Source organism: Microtus ochrogaster, unplaced genomic scaffold, assembly GCF_000317375.1.
Source record: "Microtus ochrogaster isolate Prairie Vole_2 unplaced genomic scaffold, MicOch1.0 UNK33, whole genome shotgun sequence".
Taxonomy (NCBI): domain Eukaryota; kingdom Metazoa; phylum Chordata; class Mammalia; order Rodentia; family Cricetidae; genus Microtus; species Microtus ochrogaster.
Window position 1 is genome coordinate 2,443,400 of NW_004949131.1, and position 20,801 is coordinate 2,464,200.

General features: G+C 44.6%; 1 protein-coding gene across 1 annotated transcript in view; it reads left to right on the forward strand.

Annotated features, from left to right (window-relative positions):
- Positions 1–20,726, forward strand: part of Pik3r4 (phosphoinositide-3-kinase regulatory subunit 4) — a 59,893-nt gene extending 39,167 nt beyond the window's left edge. Inside the window, exons 13-20 of the mRNA XM_005368472.2 lie at positions 1,601–1,766; positions 7,573–7,737; positions 10,852–11,063; positions 15,039–15,170; positions 17,976–18,076; positions 19,087–19,175; positions 19,389–19,497; positions 20,201–20,726. Of these exons, the coding sequence (XP_005368529.1) occupies positions 1,601–1,766; positions 7,573–7,737; positions 10,852–11,063; positions 15,039–15,170; positions 17,976–18,076; positions 19,087–19,175; positions 19,389–19,497; positions 20,201–20,371 (1,145 nt within the window). The 3' untranslated portion in view covers positions 20,372–20,726. The remainder of the gene's footprint in view (positions 1–1,600; positions 1,767–7,572; positions 7,738–10,851; positions 11,064–15,038; positions 15,171–17,975; positions 18,077–19,086; positions 19,176–19,388; positions 19,498–20,200) is intronic.
- Positions 20,727–20,801: the final 75 nt, after the last annotated feature.

Here is a 20,801-nt window from a genome sequence, read left to right on the forward strand (position 1 = left end):
TGTATGGTTCTTAGGAGTGCCATAATCTTCCTAAATGATAGAATATTCAAAAGAATACTGAAACCTAGTAACCAGTAAATTAAGTTATCCCCATAGTCATATAAACCTTGCATGATATAACCCATTGTATTAGTAAACAAAACAGTAAAATTTGTGTTGGAAACGAAAACTGCCATATTACCTATTATCCAGCAGGTGGCGCTGTTGCCAAGTCGCGACAAAAACGGGGTCCTGTTTCAGTGTCCACCTAGTATTTGTTAAAAACTGGGAAATGCAAGTTGCTCAACAAAGTAAATGTAATTAAATCAATTCTGTACACGGAACCATAAACCTAGAATCCAGGGGTAGAGAAGAGTAACCCAGAAGCCATGTATGCCTCCACGTGACAGAGTCGCCCTGAGGGGTTGCAGCTTTTGGCAACCAGCAACCGCGTGCTCTGGTTCGCCCCGCTTAAGAGCTGCACTTGCAAGGGAGATTTGAAAACGACTCAGAAAAGAGCAAACCACGCGGGCAGAGACTAATCTGGCCTGTGGAGTTTAAATCCATGTCGGGAGGCAAACGATAGGGTGCGTGGGGACTTGAAGTCAATCTGTGGTGTCTAAAGGGAAAATATAAAGAACTGCAGCAAGAAAAGCCACTGCATGATAATTTATATTAAATTGCTGGCTCCAAGCACAAGGCACAGGCTGCAAGGTACAGGCTGCAGCGGCTGAGGGAGTGAGGGCTTGGCCAAGCCGAACTGGTGGCAGGCAGCCGAGCGGGGGAAGGAGGGGTCCTAAAACCAAACGTTCGGCGCCAGATGATGAAGGTGTAAATCACAAACAATCCTACACCAGTTTGGAATTATGATTAATAGAATGGTTATTTATTTAAAGGGGAAAAACCTTCCAGATCACCGTCCCAGACGACAGCCCTCTGTTCAATCAGGAAGGAGTCTAGTCGCCTGAAGCGGAGCAGGAAGCAAAGAGAGAGCGAGGAGGGAAGTGGCCGCTTTTTTAAAGAGAGAGACCACGCCCCAGTGGGCTGGTATCTCAGCGGTTATTGGCTGGAGGAGCAGAAGGACCCCCCACAACAGGGTTTTGTACATTTCTGGCTTCAAAGTTGACCTCCAAGCTGTTTGTCTAGGCTAGAAGAGTCATGCTCTAAATCAGCAGTCAGTGTTTTTCTAAGGGGTCACTGACTGCTGCATCCCTCAAGCACTGAAAGGTCTCATGGTGGAGTCTTTCCGTAGCTGTACTTAACCTCTACCTTGGTATCTTTTTTTTTTTGGTTTTTCGAGACAGGGTTTCTCTGTGGTTTTGGAGCCTGTCCTGGAACTAGCTGTTGTAGACCAGGCTGGTTTCGAACTCACAGAGATCCGCCTGCCTCTGCCTCCCAAGTGCTGGGATTAAAGGCGTGCGCCACCACCACCTGGCCTCTACCTTGGTATCTTAGTAATATGTCACAGTCCAGGAGACCCCTGTAGGTGGCCTAGCTGGGGGCCTCTTACTTGGTTAGTTCTTACAATTGCTTTAAGTTCATTGTTGGTAACTGTAGCTAAAGGCTGATGAGTAATGTGTCTCCCAGCCATGTTTTAAGATACACTTTTGCTTTCTCTCAGGGTGGCGTCCTAAAGGGTTACTAGTAGCACATCTTCATGAGCACAGATCTGCTGTGAATCGAATCAGAGTCTCTGATGAGCACTTACTTTTCGCGACATGTTCGAATGATGGCACTGTGAAAATCTGGAACAGTCAGAAGATGGAGGGGAAGACCACCACGACGAGGTAACGCGTCACGTTAGTGCTTATGGAGGGCTTTCTCTGCAGGAGGGCTGCGCAGGAGCAAGGGATTCCTAGGGCTATGTGGACTAAAGTCCTGTGCCTCTGGTCATCTGGTGGGAAGTGAGAGCAGGGAATGTAATGTGTAAATAAAGTATTGGAAAGCTATGTTAGGTGACCAGGGAACTGGGGATTGTTGCCGTCTGGAATTCCTCACTGAGTAAAATGAATCCAAGGAAAAAAATTGAAAGAAGGGAGAAAGACCCACATGGGTATGTTGAGTGTTCTAGGCAGAGGAACTAGGGATTTCTGAGGCCCTGGGTGTGGGTAGGGACCTGGTCAGTCGTTCCTTGCAGGAAGTTTTGTGTCTCCTGAGCAGAACAGGCAGAGGGAAAAAAGTAGGAGGGCCCAGTTATGTAGGATTTTGAGGGCTCTTCTCGGGACTTTGAGTAAGGGGGGAGGTGTCTTTGGAAGACTGTGACCAGAGGAGAGTCCTGATCCCGATGACCAGGTGACCCTGGCCGTGTGTGGAGAGCAGGATGGAAAGGGTAAGGCAGCAGCAGCTGGAGGAATATTCGCTCTGGTGATGCACGGAGATGTGGTGTAGACAGTGGCAGTGACCAGATTCTGCCTCTGTTGTGATGGCTGAGCAGGCTGGTTCACTGAATAGATCAAAAGGGATTGAACGGAAGTAACAGTACAGTGGGGTGGACGGCTGCATCGGGAGAGCAAGACCCCACTCCCTGGAACCTGGTCTTTTATGAGCAGTGTCTTTGAGACTTTAAATGCCCAGGTTATGAATTTGATAAACGTGAATATTATAAGGACTTTAGATGTGGGCAACATGATACACATCTCCCCCACCCTGCCTCTGCTCAGTCTCTGTGCCGCTCGCATTTAATCCTGCCATTTTCCCATTTGCTCTTTGCCTAATTGGTTCTGCCAGAAGAGCTGCTGTACATGAGAAGGAGTCTCATCTACTCTGGAAGGATGTGGGCAGCTCTCATAGAGCATAATTAGCTAAAATGCTATCAGATCAAACCCTTGACAGCTAAAGTAACTTAAAAGTCCACTTCTTGTTTTCCAGCCTGGTAAGGTGGGGGTTGGCTGTGTATTTTGTTTAAAGGGCACTATGATTTTTACATTATACTTATTTTTGTGTTTATTCTCTCTTGGCATTGTATTGAAGAGAATATAAATGAAAAATCAGTAAAAGAATCATAGGTGTATGTAGCAATTTTATTTTTGTTTTGTGTAGTTATTTTATTAATTTATTTTTCATCCCAACCATAGTCTCCCCTCCTCCCTCCCCTCCCACTTTCTGCCCCTCCCCCCCCATTTACCCTCCTCAATAATCGCTCAGAAGGGGGCAGGCCTTCCCTGGGATTCAGCAAAGCATGGCATATCAAGCTGCCCTAAGACCAAGCACCTCCCCCTGTATTATTCAGGCAGGGCAAGGCAATCCATCATGAGGATTAGGTTCCAAAGAACCAGTCAAATCACTGGGTACAGTCCCTGCTCCCATTGCTGGGAGTACCACAAATAGACCAAGTTACACAACTGTCACATATATGCAGAGGGCCTAGGTTGGTCCCTTGCATACTCCCTTGTTGGTTTACACTCTGAGTTCCCATGAGCCAGGCTAGTAATTTCTGTGGGTTTTCCTGTGATGTTCCTGACCTCTATGCTTCCTCAATAGGCCTCCAATGTTTGGCCTTCAGTCTCTGAATCTGCCTCTTTCAGCACTGGATGAGGGCTTTCCAGTGACAACAGGGTAATCTCCAAACCAGTCACAGGATGGCCAGTTCAGTCTGTGCATCCACTGCTGCCAGGAGTCTTAGCTGGGACCATTCTCCTAGACTTGTGGAAGTTTCCCTTGCACCAGGCTTATGTCCTTTTCAGTCATCTCTCTCGCACTGTCTCCCTTCATACACCCAAAAGGTAGGCGTGAAACAAAAGACTGCATTAACATGATACAAGGAAATGAACAGACCACTTGAGGGTCGGGGGCTATATCTGTAGTTAAACGTTCTGTTGCTAGAACAAAACAATTCATGTTTACACCCTAGACCAAACCATTCTGTAGGCAAACCACTCCCTGGGTGGCATCCAATGTTATCACCTTAAGGGAACTGGAACTTAGTTGGCTCTGTAGACTTGTTTGAGGTAGAACTTGCCTACTGTTCTGTTAGCCACTCCTGCTGACTGTAACCTTGAGAGAGCAGAGCTCTCTTGGTCTAGGTGGGACCTTTGTTTGTGGGGAAGCACAATAACCTTGAAGAAACTCTCTGACCTTTGGTGGGCATAGGCTTAGTTTTTGGCCTCCACAGATGATGAACATATCTTTAAGTGTTTCTCAGCTGTTCGAGATTCTTCTGAGAATTCTCTGTTTAGGTCCGTACCCTATTTTTTAATTGGATTATTATTTTTTTTTTTTTGGTGTCTAGTGTCTTGATTGGTTTTTAATGTATTTTAGAGATCAGCCTTCTGTTAGACATGCTGTTAGTGACGATCTTTTCCCATCTGAAGGTTGCTGTTTTGTCTTATTGATGGTATCCTTTGCCTTACAGAAGCTTCTCAGTTTCATGAGGCCCCACTTATTTATTGTTGATCTTAGTGTCTGTGCTACTGGTGTACAGGAAATTATCTCCTGTGCTAATGAGTTCAAGGCTGTTCCCCACTTTCTTCAGTCAGGTTCAGTTTATCTGGATTTGTGTTAAGGTCTTTGATTCACTTGGACTTGAGTTTTGTGCAGGGTGTTAGATACAGATCCATTTGCGTTCTTCTACATGCAGACATCCAGTGGTACCAGCACCATTTGTTGAAGATGCTTTCTTTTCTCCATTGTATAGATTTTTTTTAAACCAACCTTTTATTGTAGAAATTTCAAACCTCCAAGCAAGTTGTTTTTATCCTCAGCAATACTCACCCTTGGTTTATAACACAGTGTATTAATATACTTCATGACAATAGTTGACCAGAAAGAGAGAGGAATATAGTATTTAAATAGAGTTTTGTGTGTTTAAATTAAGTTGCTATTATTTAGTTTTTAAAAATATGTTAATTGTATTAGTAACTTCTTAAAAGCTTAGAAACTTGTAGTAAAACTCAAAACCAAGGAAATTAAAATGCTGTTGAAAAAATATTTAATAAAAAAGACAGCAGTGGAGGAAACCCAGTTAAAACAGGAAGAAGTAGAAAAATGTCAGATATACACCATCCTGATTAGTAACCATGGTGACTAATGAGGAGGTGAAAGAGGCAGAAAGGAGGACACAGTTGGGACCAGCTTTGTGCTATATGGAAAAAGACATCTAAATTCAAAGGCATGAATGGATTGAAAGGACCAGAAAGATAAACCACACACCCCAGCGAATGGTAAGGAAGATAAATCCTCAGAGAAACGGCTCCTAGGACACAGACATTCTACAGGGTGAAAGCTCAGCCCATGAGGAAGCATGGCAGTTACAAACACAGGCACCTAACAGCATAGGTGAAGCAAAAAGTGAGAGTTTAACCACGATAGCAGGCGACTTTAACACCCCATTTTCAGTGTGGATAGAAACAGAGGCCTTGAACAGCGCTGCCTGTGGTCACATCTGACAGAGAGGGAAGGAGCTCTACCACACTGGAATATAATTTTTTTCTGAGGTGTATGTGGGGTATTTTCCAGACTTAACTGTGGGTTAGTTCATAAAAGAAGCGTCGATAAATGTAAAAGCACTGAAGTGGATAAGGTTTATTTTTCAGCTATAGTGGAGTAAAATCGGGTGTGACAGTAGAGAGGAATTTGAGAAATTCACTTATATATGGAGATGAAGCTCCATATGGCTGATGGCAGTTCAGAGAAGGCCCTTTGAGTTAATGAAGATGAAGACACAGCAGACCAGAAGATGGGGCATGGCTAAAGGGAGAGTTGAGGAAATGTATACCTGTAAATATTAATTTATATTTCAAAAAATGTCAAATCGGCAATTTAGCTGTAAGAAATGAACAAAAGGAGAGCCGGTGCAGTCCAGAGGAAGCGGGAGGAAGAAGACTAACAAGGAAAGATGAAATAGCGACTAGAAAAGCATAAGAAAAGTAAAAGCAGAAAATGTTCTTTGTAAAGATCAGCAAAACTGAACAATTTTTAGGAGAGTAAGCATTTTGTTTTAAAGAAATGAAAATAGACTCATTACTCAATCAGAATTTTAGCTGAGGGATATTATGGTCGGAAGTAAAAAAGACTACTGTAAATAATTGTATGCCAAAAATTAGGATGAAATGGGCAAATTCAGAGAAAGCCACAGCTGCTTAAAGTGACTGAAGAAGAAATAGAACACACAAACAACATAAAATGAAGAGATTCTGTTAGAGAAAGTCTCCTCACAAAGGAAGGTGCAGGCCGAGGGCTTCCTGTGAACTCTACTCAACATTTAAAGAATTACAGTCTGTTTTTCAGAAGGGCTCCTGAGAAATAAGGGAACTCTTCTGAACTTAGCCTGTGACACTGTAGTCAGGGTCCATCACCTGGAACTTAGCGGCTTGTGCCACAGTCAGTCAGCACCCTGTAGTGGGAAGGGTTATATACCCTGAACAAGGACAGCTTGTCCCGGGTGGTGGCGGGGGGCAAGGCTAGTTTAGTGTACAGAAATCAACATGCAGCATAGGAGGAGAGTAAAGAGCAGAAACCACAGTGTCCCTGCAGACCCTGGGAATGCATTTGACAAAGTCCACCCTTTGGTAGTTAAAACCAACTTAGTGAATTAGTAACGGAGAAATAATCACAGCCACCACCATAAACTACAGCCGACACTGGACTTACTGTGAAGCATTACTGTGCAGGCATTCTAAATGAGGAGTAAGAGAAGAATGTGTGTTTTTGCCAGTTCCACTGATCATTGCACTGGAGGGTCTAGCCAGGGTATTTAGATAATGAATACACGCGTGTGCACACGCATACATACCTGCACACATTTTTATGTAACATGTTTATAAATGAGAAAAAGATGTAAAATTATTTTTGTTAGCGATCAGCATGATCTAGTATATGAGAAAAAAAACAAATGAAAAGGCAGAATGCAGGATCTTTACACAAAGATCAATCTCATTTTCCCACAGTAGCAGTAAATAGACCACTCTAAAGGTACTCTGTAGTACAGTAAAGCTGTTAGTAAGGAAAGTGAATCAGAGAGGAATGACACATAAAAATAACAAGTCATCTGGTGTTGTTTAAGAGTGTAAGTGCTTACAGACTCTGGGGAGTGACCAGTTAGGTGGTGCTGATGGTAGGTAGCGTCCTGTTGTCCGACACTCAGAAACCCTGCCAGCAAGCAAGGAAGGATGGGGCAGCTTGAGAGGCCAGCGTGTGTTGAGGCTGATATTGTATGAAGTCCACATGTGTGAACGGTTTAGTGGACCTCTGCTCGCATCCTGTTAGATCAGGTACCTTGTGGATGAGGAAACCCAGGTACAGATCATGACAGAGGTCATATAGGTAGCTGCTGACAGAATTTCACTTCTGAAGTCAGAGCTTTCCCGACTATGACAGTCTGTGTTCAGGGCTAAAGAAGAGCTGAAGAATATGGGAGTTAAAGTGTTGCACAGTTGGAGAACTGGTGTGGAAGTTGGGGGCCGGGGCAGTCTCTGTAACAGTACAGAGTGCTTGAAGAGGGACAGTGAAGAAAAGGAGGTTTGTGCATTGATCTCTTAGAAATCATGAGGATGAAATGGACCTCAGGGTAATAACTTTGTTAATAACGGTGTGAATTAACGTTAGCCATAATGCCTATGACTGTTTCAGAAATGGTCTTCTGTTTCTTTCACTCAGGTCTATTCTTACGTACAGCCGAATTGGAGGGCGAGTCAAGACACTAACATTTTGTCAAGGTTCCCACTACTTGGCCATAGCATCTGATAATGGTGCCGTTCAGCTCCTTGGAATTGAGGCTTCTAAGTTACCCAAGTCTCCTAAAATCCACCCTCTCCAAAGCAGGTACCGTCTGCTGTCTCTTTAACCTTGCATGTGTGTGTACTGTGTGGTAGCTTCCACCTCCCAGCCTGCAGTTAGTTTGGTGTGGATCAACTGGCGTCCTCCCCTGTAGAATCCATGTGAGCCCTGCAGCGCAGGGAACTGCTCCTGACCCAGAATACCCAGATGTGTTTGGCTTTGGCATCTTAATTTCTGCACTTTGTCAGAAGTGCACAGACAGGGGCAGCCTGGACTCCATCATCTTAGAAGTCTGGAATCTTCCTAAATGACGCAGGGATTAGAAAGATTGTCTAACTCCCAGAGCGTAATGAGTGTTCATCATTTTCATTAAGAAAACTCAGGTTCTGTTGCTAGACGCTAAAATACCTGAATTTGATAATATTTTTAGACAAAGATTTGCTTATCACTCTAAAATAAAAAGTTGATTGGTTTTTGTTTACAAATTTCATTTCTTTGTAAATTAATAAAGATTAAACGTAAAAGAAGGGAATGACAACCTTCCCCCCACCCCCATCATTGTTATGCACTAAAGATTCCGGATATAAATAGATACATTGTGTTCTCTCTCTATTTAAAAAAAAAATTATGTGTGTGGGTGCATGGGTCCCACAGGGAATTTGTAGAGGTCAGAGGTCAGCTTTGAGATGTCAGTTCTTTACTATGAGTTCTGGAAATCAGACTCAGGTTGTCAGGCTTGGGTGACAAGTGTTTTTACCCACTGAGCTATCTTGACAGTCCTACATTGTGGTCTCTGAGAATCTAGTCTACTGGGAGATAAAGGCAAGTTCACAGACAGTGGGAGCGCAGTGTGGTAATGTCCCCCTGGAAGGCACGTACCAAGTTGCAATGGACAACAACTGAGGAGAAGGCTCAGTTGGTGCAGTCCTTGCCTTGCAAGCATGAGGGGGACCTGAGTTCAGGCCTCTAGAACCCAAATAAAGGTGGTATATGCCTGTAACCCTAGTACAGCGAGATGGAGGGAGACAGGAGGATCCTGGAGGCTTGCTGGCCGGCTAGCCTGCCTATGTACCAAAGTTCCAGGCCAGAGAGACCCTGTCTCAAATAAAATGTGGAGGGTGCCTGAGCACTAACACCCGAGGTTATCTTGTGACCCGTGAGTGTGCACTGTGTTCTCACATGCTCACACACATACGCATGACCAAGTGCATGCACACGTGCACACAGGCAGTGAAAGGGGCTACTAGAGGCAAGTGAGTCTGTGAAAGCAGGGTGGTTGAGAAGAGCATGCTGGGAAGAGGGAGTGCGCCCCATAGAAAAAGCAGAACAAGACTTTAGTAAAATGCTGCTTTGAGGTCCTTGTGTAGCTTAAGGTAGAAAGGAATGTCTGTTGGGGACATCTTTGTTGGTTTGTTTTGCTTTGCTTTTGTATTTATAAAAAGGGTGTATTTTCAGCACAATCACTAAATATTTTTGAGTGGCTTTAGCCAGGACATATTGATGGTTCTAACAGCAAATAGCTGCCGGTTTTCCTTAAAATTGTCTCAGCAGAGGACGACTGTTTGTTCTTACTGTTCATTTACACTACTGGCAGAGTGTCCTGTGTGAGGATTGTGCCCCTGGGGTGCAGACGGACAGGAAAGGGGACACACTCTGCACGGTTCTCTCAGCAGACACTTTGCATTGCACACGTTGCTTGTTACACAGACGAACGTTTACTGCCTTGGTCAGGAGACCTTGCTCGATGGTTTAGATTTTACCGTGCCTCACTGTAGTGTGCTCCAAAGTAACCTGGCCATCATAAGTTACTCGTTTGTTAACTATGACCATGGCCTGGAGAGATGGCTTGTCAGTTCAGTACAGAGGATCCAAGTTCAGTTCCCAGCACGCATGTCAAGACACTCATAACTGCCTGTACCTCCAGTTTCCGGGGATCTGATGGCCTTATTTGGCATGCACACACAGAATTAAAAAATATGATGGAACAAACCATTAACAACTTACTTAATGTTTTGATATTTTAAAAATCAATATAGTCAGAAATAGAATATCTATAAATGTTTGTCTAAGAAAAGGTCAGCAAACTGTAGCCTATATTATGTTCAGAAAGTAAGAATGATTTTTGGCATTTTTAAGAATAAAGAATATGCAGCAGAGATACATATAACTCAATATTAAAATAAGTTACTAGCTGATTTTTTTAAAATCTTGTCCCTTTTTATCTTCCCCGTATTTCCTCCCTCTTCTTCCTTATTTGTGATGCTGGGACCAAACACAAGTGCTCGGCTGCTGAGCTGTACCCTCAGCCATGTGGCATTCTTTTTAGTGTTAGAAGAACCTCAGCTTCACACAAACATACAAACAAAAAAAAAAAACAAACCCAAAACCAGTCTGGCATAGCCATGAAATAGAATAGAACTCTGCAATATGAAGAAGTGAGTTATTAGGTCAAGGCATCAGCATTCACGAATCTGAAATAACTTTTTCTAATTAATATGTCAGATTCAAAAGACTATCTGTCCCATGTTTCCAATTATATGACATTCTGGGAAGGAACAAAATTGGTCTTTGCCACAAGTTGAGAGAACGGATGGAGTTACATTACAGCCAGGCTGCGCAGGGTACTTTAGAGGGTGCCAGACGGTTCTGTGTGGTTATGCGGGGGAGGTTGTATGTATTACAGATCTATGTATCTATAATAGTCTTTGTATTTCACACAAGGAGCTAATTTTATTACTGTTAAAACAAGGTTGGTTTCTTAGTTTTGATAAATATTCTGTTTATATAAGATGGCAATATGAGGAGAAACTGAGGAAAAATATTCAGAAATTTTTCACACTCTTCTGAGTCTGAAATTTTTTAAAAAATATTCATCTATACTTGTCTCGTTGAGGTCACATAATTTTTATTTTATTTTTATTCTTTTTAGACAGGGTGTCAGCTCTGGCTGTCCTGGACCTTTATTCCATTGGTCAGGTCAACCTCAGACTCATACTTTTCCTGCCCTTTCTGCCTCTCAAGCCCTGGGATTAAAGGCTGCCAACTGCCCAGTTTTTCTTTTTTGCCCATGGATAGGCTGTTGGTTTATCTCCAGTGGAAAGCCGTGCTTCATTTTCAGTGACTAGAAAAGCCTGTGTATGTACCTCTGTGTTTCTGCAGGGTTCTGGATCAGAAGGAAGATGGATGTGTGGTGGACATGCAGCACTTCAACTCTGGAGCCCAGTCTGTCCTTGCCTACGCCACTGTGAATGGCTCTCTGGTTGGCTGGGACCTTAGGTCTTCAAGCAATGCATGGACTCTGAAGCATGACTTAAAGTCGGGTCTCATCACTTCCTTCGCTGTGGACATCCACCAGTGCTGGCTCTGCATAGGTAAGCTGTGCTGGGACAGTTAGCTTGTCCTGTTGCTTTACTGGTGATTTTTCCATCCCCGTTGTTTTCATAACTACTATGTTTTATAATGTGTTACAGTTTATTTTTCCATCAGGAGACTTGTATGAGGCTGGACGTGTAGCTCTGCGAGAGTGCTTGCCTGGTATGCCTAAGGCCCTGGCCATTTTTCACCACACATGCAGTAGGAGAAAGAGTATGGTTTGCAGGGTATGGTAGCACGGCCTTGCAGTCCTGGTGGTTGAGTAGAGTATGGACCCTTGGGGTCACGGTGCTTGGCCCGTAAAGGCAGGAGGATCAAGGAGTTCAGGTTACCGCAGCTACACAGTGAGTTCAAGGCCAGCTTGGGTTAGGTGAGACTGTGTCATCGTGAAAGGGTGAAGTCAGCATCCTGAAACAGCAGCTTCTCGTTCTCAGCCAGCGTCCGTCTTGTGCTCGCAGCAGGGAAGAGCTGCTGGACTTCTTTGGGCTGTTGGAGAAGCTCCAATTTAAGAAGGGCAGCATTTGAGATTGAGCCAACACTCGAAATTCCTGTGACCTCAGGCAAGCTACTTAATTCTGAGTCGTAGCATCTTCATCTTCTAATGGGACTAATTCCTTCAAAGGCTGCTTTGAAGATGCAGTGAGCAGCAGCATCCATCACAGGGCCCAGGAAAAGCAGAACAGTGGGTTTCTGTTTGTCATCTTCCACTCCCTTTCCCCTCGACTGAAGATGCATGCTATCTTTCATCTATATTTTGCTTTTGAAGTGTTTCTAAGTTCGGAAAATCATACACTCTACTGTGACCCTTACCACAAACAGAATACACGTGACTTCTGAAAATTGCCTTTAACCAGTTTTTAAAATTATTTGAAAACTATATTGTTTAGTCTTTGATAATTTCATACATGTGTACACTGTATTTTGATCATATTCACTTCTCACCTCTCCCTGTGCACTCCCACACCCCTTCCCAATGTCATGTTCCTTTAAAAGAAAGAAATATTGAGTCTAATGTGCTTTGCCCATATGCCTTGGTAGAGGGCACACACCAGATCACCGGTAACCCGAGGCAGCATGCTTCCATCACACCGCCTCTCCTTCTGCTAGCCCCGTCCACTGCTGCCGTCTTCTCTGTTGGTAGGGATCATGAGCCCCTCCTTTCCATGCTAGACTGTGGACTGGCCTCTCTTGTGTAGACATCCGCAGCTATGTGAGTTCATGACACTGTGCTACCCAGGTCCTCCATGATTGCTTCCGGTCTTCCCGACACTGTGGCTTCTGTGGGGGGCTGTGTAGGGCAGCTCCAGCTGAACACTTCTGAGAGTGTGTGAGTTATCCTCCCCATCCTTCCTTTCTTTACCCTCCATTCGTCCCTCTTTTCCCTGTCTTCCCTCTCTTAAGATGTCCCTCCCCACCCCATGGCTCCTTTCTACTTTCCTGGATTCAAAAGTGCTCCAAGTGTAACACAGTTCTAAGGATCTGATGCTTGGCTCTGTATGAGTGAGAACATGTGATACTGTCTTTCTGGATCTTTATTATGTAAGTGTGATGTTTCTAGTCCCATCTATTTACCCTAAAATTTCCTAATTTCAGTGTTCTTTACAGCTGAGTAAAATTTCATTGAGTATAGGTGCCACATTTTCATTATCCATTCAACAGTCCATGGACATCTGAGCTGTTCCATTTTCTAACTATTGGGAATAGAGCAGTAATGAACATGGATTAGCAGATGTCTCTCCAGGATCGTACAGAGTCCTTTGGGTGTTTGCCCAAGATCAGTATAACTGAATCACACGGTAGATCTGTTTCTAGCCTTTTCCGGAAGCTTCACACTGACTTCCAGAGAGGCTGTGCCTGTTTGTACTCCCAGCAGCCCTGAGAAAGGGCTCCCTGCTTCTCCCACACCCTCACCAGCCCCGAGCGAGGCTCCTTTCTCCCACGCCCTCACCAGCCCCGAGCGAGGCTCCTTTCTCCCACGCCCTCACCAACCCCGAGCGAGGCTCCTTTCTCCCACACCCTCACCAGTATCTGTTTTCCTTTTCTTTAACCAAAGTAAAACCCCTCTTCCATTTTCTGTCCCCACTGTTTCTTGCCCTTTTCAGAATGTCACAGGAGTGGAATCATGTGGTGTGTGTGTTATCTCTTTATCAAACATAAACTCTGTAAGGCTTCTCCATTGTTTTCATGTATGAGGAGTTTTAAGTTATTTTTCATTTTATTTATGAACAGTTGAGTGCTGACCACCTATGCTCCAATTGGATGACTGACTTGTTTCTAGTTTGGGGCTTTTTTGAGTAAATTTGCAAGTAGGATTTTGTAAAAAACTTTAATTCTGTTTTTCTAAGGTATATATCCATGAATAGGATTGCTGATTTAAAAAAAATTAAATTTCTAGTTTTAATTGCAGTAAAGCTACTGTGTATCTAGGGGATACAATGTGATATTTCAACACAGTTTATATTGATAAATGATTAAATTAGGTAGTTAGGAAGGAAATCTATCACCACATATTTTGTGATAAAATTATTTAAAACCTTCAGTAATTGGAAAATACTATGCATTGCATTAATTATAGTGACAGCTCTGTATGTCGCTAATTATAATGACAATTCTGTATGCCTCTAATCACCTTATATTGCTTGGCCTTTGCACTGTTTCTCACCACCTTCTCCCCCTTTCCTCTGTTTTCCAGAGTCACATCTCTCCCGTGGTGTGGTGTGTATTTCTTTTGTATTTGAGACAGGGTCCTAATGTAACCAGGCTGGTCGATGATCCCTAAGAATGACCTTGAACTTCTGATCTTCCTGCCTCTATCTCCCAAGTACTGGGCAACACAACATCTGACTCGTGTGGTACTGGGCATGGAGCCAGGACTTTGTATGCTAGGCAAGCACTCTGCCAGTTGACACGTGTCCCCTGGCCCCTCCCTTGCAGACTGCTTTGAATATGCTCCTTGAAAGTACCGTGTTTTCGTCTGTCTCTCATACCCAGACAAGTTAAGGTGTCTGGGCCTGAGTTTAGGTTCTGGATTCCTTAGCTTGCACTCTCCTTATTATCTACCCTTTCCTGTATTCATTTTATGTAACTCTGGAAGATGGTACCATCGAGAGCAGTGCAGAAGATAAGAGTGCATAGCTAGCAAGTTCCCGGAGGAAAGCGGTGTCGTAGGCTCTAGGAGGCACTGATGCCACCTCTGGCTGTTTCCATCATTGTCATGGAGTGTGGCAGAGGGCCATAGCGGGACCCACTGTCCTTCTGTCCATCTCGCTTGTGGAATTGGAGACTGCCAAGTTCCGCTTCGTCTTCTCTATGGCCTCTGGTTCTGTGTGTGCCTTGGCAGTTAATAACAGCACCAGTATTTAATGAATTATTCATTTTGAATTTACATTCATTAGACTGCACTGTAATTGCATTATGATAAGTGCTTTATGGCTGTTATTTGATAACCATGGCTGCTATTTGAAACTGGAGAAACAACTTCATGGGGGCAAAGCCTTCTCTCTTCCCTTCTTGGCAGTACTGGGAGTTGATTCCAGGGCCTTATGCACACTAGGCAGGCACTGCCCTGCTGAGCTATAGCCACAATCCTGTTTTCACCAAGTTGCTCAGGCTGGTCTTGAACTTTCTCTGTAGCTCGGGCAGGCCTCAACCATCAGAGTAGCTGAGATAGTAGGCCTGTGATACCAGGCCTGGCAACAAAGACTTTATCTCAGTGACCAGAGCAGTTCTAAAACGCCTTATCCAGACTTGGGTATGGTTGTGCATGCCTTTAATCCTGGTACTAGGGAGGTAGAAGCCGGCTTATCTCTTTGAAGCCAGCCTCAAAATACATAGCAAGTTCCAGGCCAGCCAGCAAGACATAGATCAAAAATCTAAAAATATATTCATCCAAAGGCAACACGTTTGTCATTGTTGTAAATGTGATGTTGTGTGCTTTGCTTAGATTTTAATGGTTTGTGCCTTTTAAACTTGAGGCACGAGCAGCGGTACCATGGCGTGTTGGGACATGAGGTTCCAGTTGCCGATTTCCAGCCACTGCCATCCCTCCAGAGCTCGCATCCGGCGCCTCTCCATGCACCCCTTGTACCAGTCCTGGGTAATTGCAGGTAAGGTGCAGGGCTCACGCTCGGACTGGGAAATTACATTGTGTGTTATTGCTCTTAGAGTTTTTAGTTCACATATAAACCAAGTGCTTGATTCTTTTCATATGGAAGCTGCGCACCATTATTTTTAAGTCAGAACTGACGCCGTCAACCGTTACCACTATTCTCCTTTCTTCCACCATCTCTCATCTTAATTTTTAATTTATTTTACATCCACTCCTCAGAAAAGGTAAGGCCTCCCATGGGGAGTCAAAAAAGCCTGGCATATCAAGTTGAGGCAGGACCAAGTTCCTACTTCCTACATCAAGGCTAAGCCAGGCATCTCGCTATAGGAAATGGGTTCCAAAAAGCCTCTGTCTCTGCCTCCCAAGTGCTGGGGTTAAAGGCATGTGCCACCTCCTGGCTCTTGAGCTGTCTTTTTAATGTGTATGGGTGTGTTGCCTGCATGCCTGTTATGTACCGCCCTTGGAGGCTGGAAAAAGATGTCATATCACCAGGGACTGGAGGTAGGTTGTAAGTCTAGGAATCAAACCTGGGTCTCTGGAAAAGCAGCCAGTGCTCTTAATTGTAGAGCCATTTCTCCAGCCTCGCTTAGATATATCTTTGAAATTAATTTTCCTTATCTGTAAGGAATGCTTGAAAACACCCTGTAAGAATTGAGGTGAAGCCAGGAAGTGATAGCACTTGGGAGGCAGAAGCAGGTGGATCTCTGAATTTGAGCCAGCTCAAGTCTATTAGAGCTAGTTCCAGGACAGCTAGGGCTGTTAAAGAGAGAAACCCTATCTCAAAAAACCCAAAAAGAATCGAGGTGAAGTCAGTCTAGGCAGCACACCTGTGCTTGACAGGTGCAGCTCCTGGTAGTTTCAGGTTCTCATCTGTTCTCTTGTATATACGGTCCACACTCTGGAGTAAACGTGGGGAAAGGAGACCGCCAGCTAGCACAGCTATTCCCTGGGCACTGTGACATGAGCTGCTCTGTTCTGCCTCCTTGCCATGATGGACTATTGGTGAGCCAAAATAAACCCGGAGTCATTTTGCTCAGCTCATAGCAATGGATAAATAGACAAATACACCAAGAAACAGCCAAACTCTACCATGGTTCAAATGCTTTATGTGGGCTTTTCCATCCAGTTAGGATCCCAACAAGGTGGGCTTCTTTCTAAAGGCTCCTGTACACAGGTGTGGGTAGAAAGGCCGGAGGTGCTGTGGGGATCTGGTTATTGGAGTTTACAAAGATGTTGACTAGAAAGGCCACCTTAAGAGGAACAGTGATTTACTTATGGGTGGGGAGGAGAGGGGAGCATGAGCAGGCTCCCACACACCTGAGCACCATATGTGGAGGTCAGGGGAAAATTTCTAGTCCCTTCTCTCCTGCTTGTCTTCGAGGCAGGTTCTCTCCTGTTTCTGTTGCTGAGTTCCATTCTCTAGACTAGTTGCCTCACATGCTTCCCAGCCAGTCTCCTGTCTCCACCTGCCATCTGGCCTCCAGAATGCTGGGATTACAGATGTGCACCACTGCTTCTGGGGCTTTACTTGGATTTAGGGATCAAACATGGGCCATAAAGCTGTGTAGCAAGCACTTTGACCCTCTGAGCCATCTCCCCATCAGGCCAACCCATCTTTGTCCTCTGCTGCTGGTCTACTGTCGGTGCTCTTCATACTTGCTGAATTAACACAGACAATGATTTGAAGTTAGAAGTCTGAGCTGTAAGCGTTCTGTGGGCGGAGTCAGTGTACTGTCAGGCCACACTGGAGGCTGTGGAGACTCCACTGCTTGCTCTTCCTGTGTGGTTTGGCTAATGTCTTCTCTTCAGAGCGGAAACAGCACTAATAGACTAATTAGTGTTGATCATGAGTCTGCCTCCCTCTTACAGACATGCTTACAATTGTATTGAGGGCCCACTGAATAATCCTGAATAATTCACCCCTTTCAAGCCTTAGTTACATCTTTGAAATCACTTTGTCATTTAAGGCAACATTTACAGGTTATCTGGAGTAGGACCTGAAGCTTTTTGGTAGCCCTTTTCTCTTTAGATTGCTACAGATCAAGCTTATCTAGAAGCCAGATGGTACAGGAGCCTAGTGTGTGATTCATACAGGCCAGACCTCAAAGAGAGAGTGCAGTGCACACTCACCCTGTGCTTTCTCCCGTCATCCCCTTCGTTTGCTCTAGCCTCACTGATTAGTCCATTCTCTCCTGCTTCTTTAGTATCCCCACAAGAGTGGAAGCTCCCTGCAAAAGCAGATTCTCTGCTCTGTTTGCCATCTTCCCCTCAGTGACCAGGACAGGATGAATTCTGGTATATTGTCACTCCCTCCAGCACAGTACCTAAGGGGCAGATTCTCCGTCTGGCCCATAGGTTCTACTTTCCTAGCCGCATCTATCCCTGTCACACAGGTCCTTCAGTTAGATCAAAACACCGTGAACTTTTGCCTACTCGGTTCATTCTGCCTGAAATGGGCCACCTGCTGTTCCATCTGTCCAGCCTTTCTGGGCCTGGGTAGGGCGTTTTGCCTCAGCCCACGAGACAGGCTGTTTCCATGTGTCTTTTCTTCCTTTCTCTGTTTATACTGTAGATTCTTGAGGGAAAATCTATGTCATTTCCACTCCGTAGTCTCCTCACGGTCTGGCTGGAGCGCAGCACATATTCACTGTCAGCATCAAGAACAGTTTTCTCACCCATCCAGTCTGAGAAGCTGTGCTGGGATTTTTGCAGGATGGAAACAAGTGGTAATAGGTGCAGCCTGCATTGCATTTGGTGCCCGGATGTGAAAGAAGAGCTAACAGTTCTTGTCTTTGTCTCTCAGCTGTGCAGGGCAACAATGAAGTCTCCATGTGGGACATGGAGACCGGTGACAGGAGACTGACGCTCTGGGCCAGCAGTGCGCCGCCACTGTCTGAATTACAGGTTTGTCACCAGTGTTTACTGCACCTCCATCCTAAGCATCTTTAGGCATTTTAGCCAGCATGCTCTTATGAATTTTATATCTAATTTGTGTTTTTAATAACACGAACTACCATGTGACCATTGTGCCTGTTTTCTCATTCTTTTAGCTTGCTGGGCCTGCTCCATTGGATGTTTGGGACTCCACACTGGAGCTCCTGTAGATACAGATCAAGCAAAGCCTATTTACTGGAGAATGCAGAGGGTCCCCTGGCTTAGGGTTTCCCTCTACGTGGTGGTGTAAAAGGAATATGCATTCACGAGTATAAGCTTTGAATTTTGATCTTTTCCCAGGCTAGTGGCCTGTGCTCTGGTCCTCTTGTGATGTTGAGTGTGGCAGTGAGCTGTAGCTCCTGGTCAGGCCATAAAGGTGAACAGCCAGTTTTCTAGATTAGAAACAGCACTGGGCTAGATCCCCAACACAGATTGAGCATCTGTACCTTGTAGGAATGGTTCTTGGGATAGATTTGGCTATTGGTCTTATTTCCAGGAGTGTCTTGACAACCTAGCTAAGCGTAGGAAAGGTTTGACCCCCGCTTACTTAGGTCTCTTGGAAAGTGTTCTGAAGTTACCATCTGACAGGGTCTGAGTGTGCAGCCCAGGCTGGCCTTGAGCTGGTGATTCTGACTCTTCCTCCCAGAGCACTGGAACTACTGGTGCACACCACCGTGCTTGGCCTGGGGGTCTTTCGGGAGTGGACATTGGGGATTGGACACAGAGCCTTGCACTGCTGTGTGAATGTTCTACCCTGAGCTATGCCTGCAGCCCTTCAAAGCGGTTAGTTAGGGCCTGCAGTCCCCCCTCCCCCCCCCCCCGGAGAGAAGGATGAGAGACCATTTACACAGGTCACATGTCTTGAAGTATGAGCTGCCTGTACAGCTATTGACAGTTAATTCACTTCTACTAAAGATGACTTTGTCATTTATGGAATATGCTGATGTCTTTTATTTGACCTCATGTTTCTTTCTTTCAAGCCTTCCCCTCATAGCGTCCATGGCATCTACTGCAGTCCTGCAGATGGAAATCCTATCCTGTTGACAGCTGGCTCAGACATGAAAATAAGGTGCCGTGTCTCAAAGACTGTTTCAGGTTTAAACATGAAAGGATGCTTCAGTTTATAAAAGAGGTCCTCGGTGTTGGTTGTGTGATGTTAAACTCATCAGGACCTTGCCAGACAGCTATTGATACCATGCATGCTACTGATACATTAATTGTTTTTGTGTAAGCCAATAATATTAACTGCAGCTCTTACCACCGTTTATTTCCTCTCCCCTAGGTTCTGGGACTTAGTTTCCCCAGAAAGGTCCTATGTTGTAGCTGGAAGCGCGAGTCCCCCGTCTGTGTCCTACTACAAGAAGATAATAGAAGGCACAGAAGTCGTCCAGGTATGGGACTTGGTTTCCTCTAACACTGTGGGCCCAAAGATGGCTTTGACTAGGATTGATAATTGAAGGTTTTTTTTAAAGACTTTCTTTCTGTGGTGGGAAGAATGGGCCAGGAGCCAGGGTCTGGCCATGCAGCTGTTCGCTGTTCTTGCTTCTCGGTCCTCAGTGATGGGGTTGTACATGGACACCATCGCACCTCACTCACTTTCTCACGTTTAAAGATGAATTTTATCACGGTATAAAAAGGACCAGGAAATACATTAAGAAATACTGCTTTCCTTTTACGAGCGAGAAGGTTAGTAACAGGTTACTAGGAAGGTTAGCTTTTGTCCCAGATTACATAGTTAACAGGAAATTGAGACCCCAGCATGGCCATTGACTCCCCCCCTCCAAAAGCACGTGTTATTCACCTAGAGAATATGGGATATGCTGGCCAGAGTAGGCATTCTATAAGAGTGTTTAAAAACGCCAGAATATCAAGTATATATCTCTATTCCTTCCATGTTAATGTGCACACAGACTTTGCTGACCCATTTATATAATCTAATGATATGGGACCTCAAAGGTCACTCTGGATTTTTTTCTCTCTGCTGCATGACGACTTTAAACAGGTGTTAACTTCCTAGCCACAGGAATATGTCAGGAGGTAGAATCCGCACAGGTTTAACTTCAAGCCTTTGTTTTGACTTCGGATTTCTAACAGGAAATTCAGAATAAGCAGAAGGTAGGACCAAGTGATGACACCCCTCGAAGGGGCCCAGAGTCTCTACCCGTGGGACATCATGACATCATCACAGATATTGCCACCTTCCAGACAACTCAGGGCTTCATCGTGACTGCTTCTAGAGACGGAATTGTGAAGGTGTGGAAATAATCCTGCGGACTTGTAGAAAATGTTGTAAAAATTATAAATGTACCCATAATTCAAGAGAAGGATTTCTGGAGAACATGGTTTTTGAAGTGTCTGGACTACTGTTTCATGGCAAACAAATCTCAGCCACAGTGGGTAAGGCTGACAGGGCACACTTATTCATGTGCATCTCTGAAGAGTTGGCCAGATAGCACAGTCTGGAAGTTCTCACTGTATATGGAACAGGTGAGGAGTGTAAAAAATGAAGATGAATATGATGTCAGTTTATTTTGTATGGAAAATGATTGTAAGCTATTATATAAACATACTTTTGTTATTATAAATGCTATTCAAACTGCAAGTAAATCTATTCAAGCATCTTGAGAATTGGGGTGTGTTGGGGCAACATTACAGTAGTAAACAGAAGCAGGGATGAACTATGACGGAGGCTGTT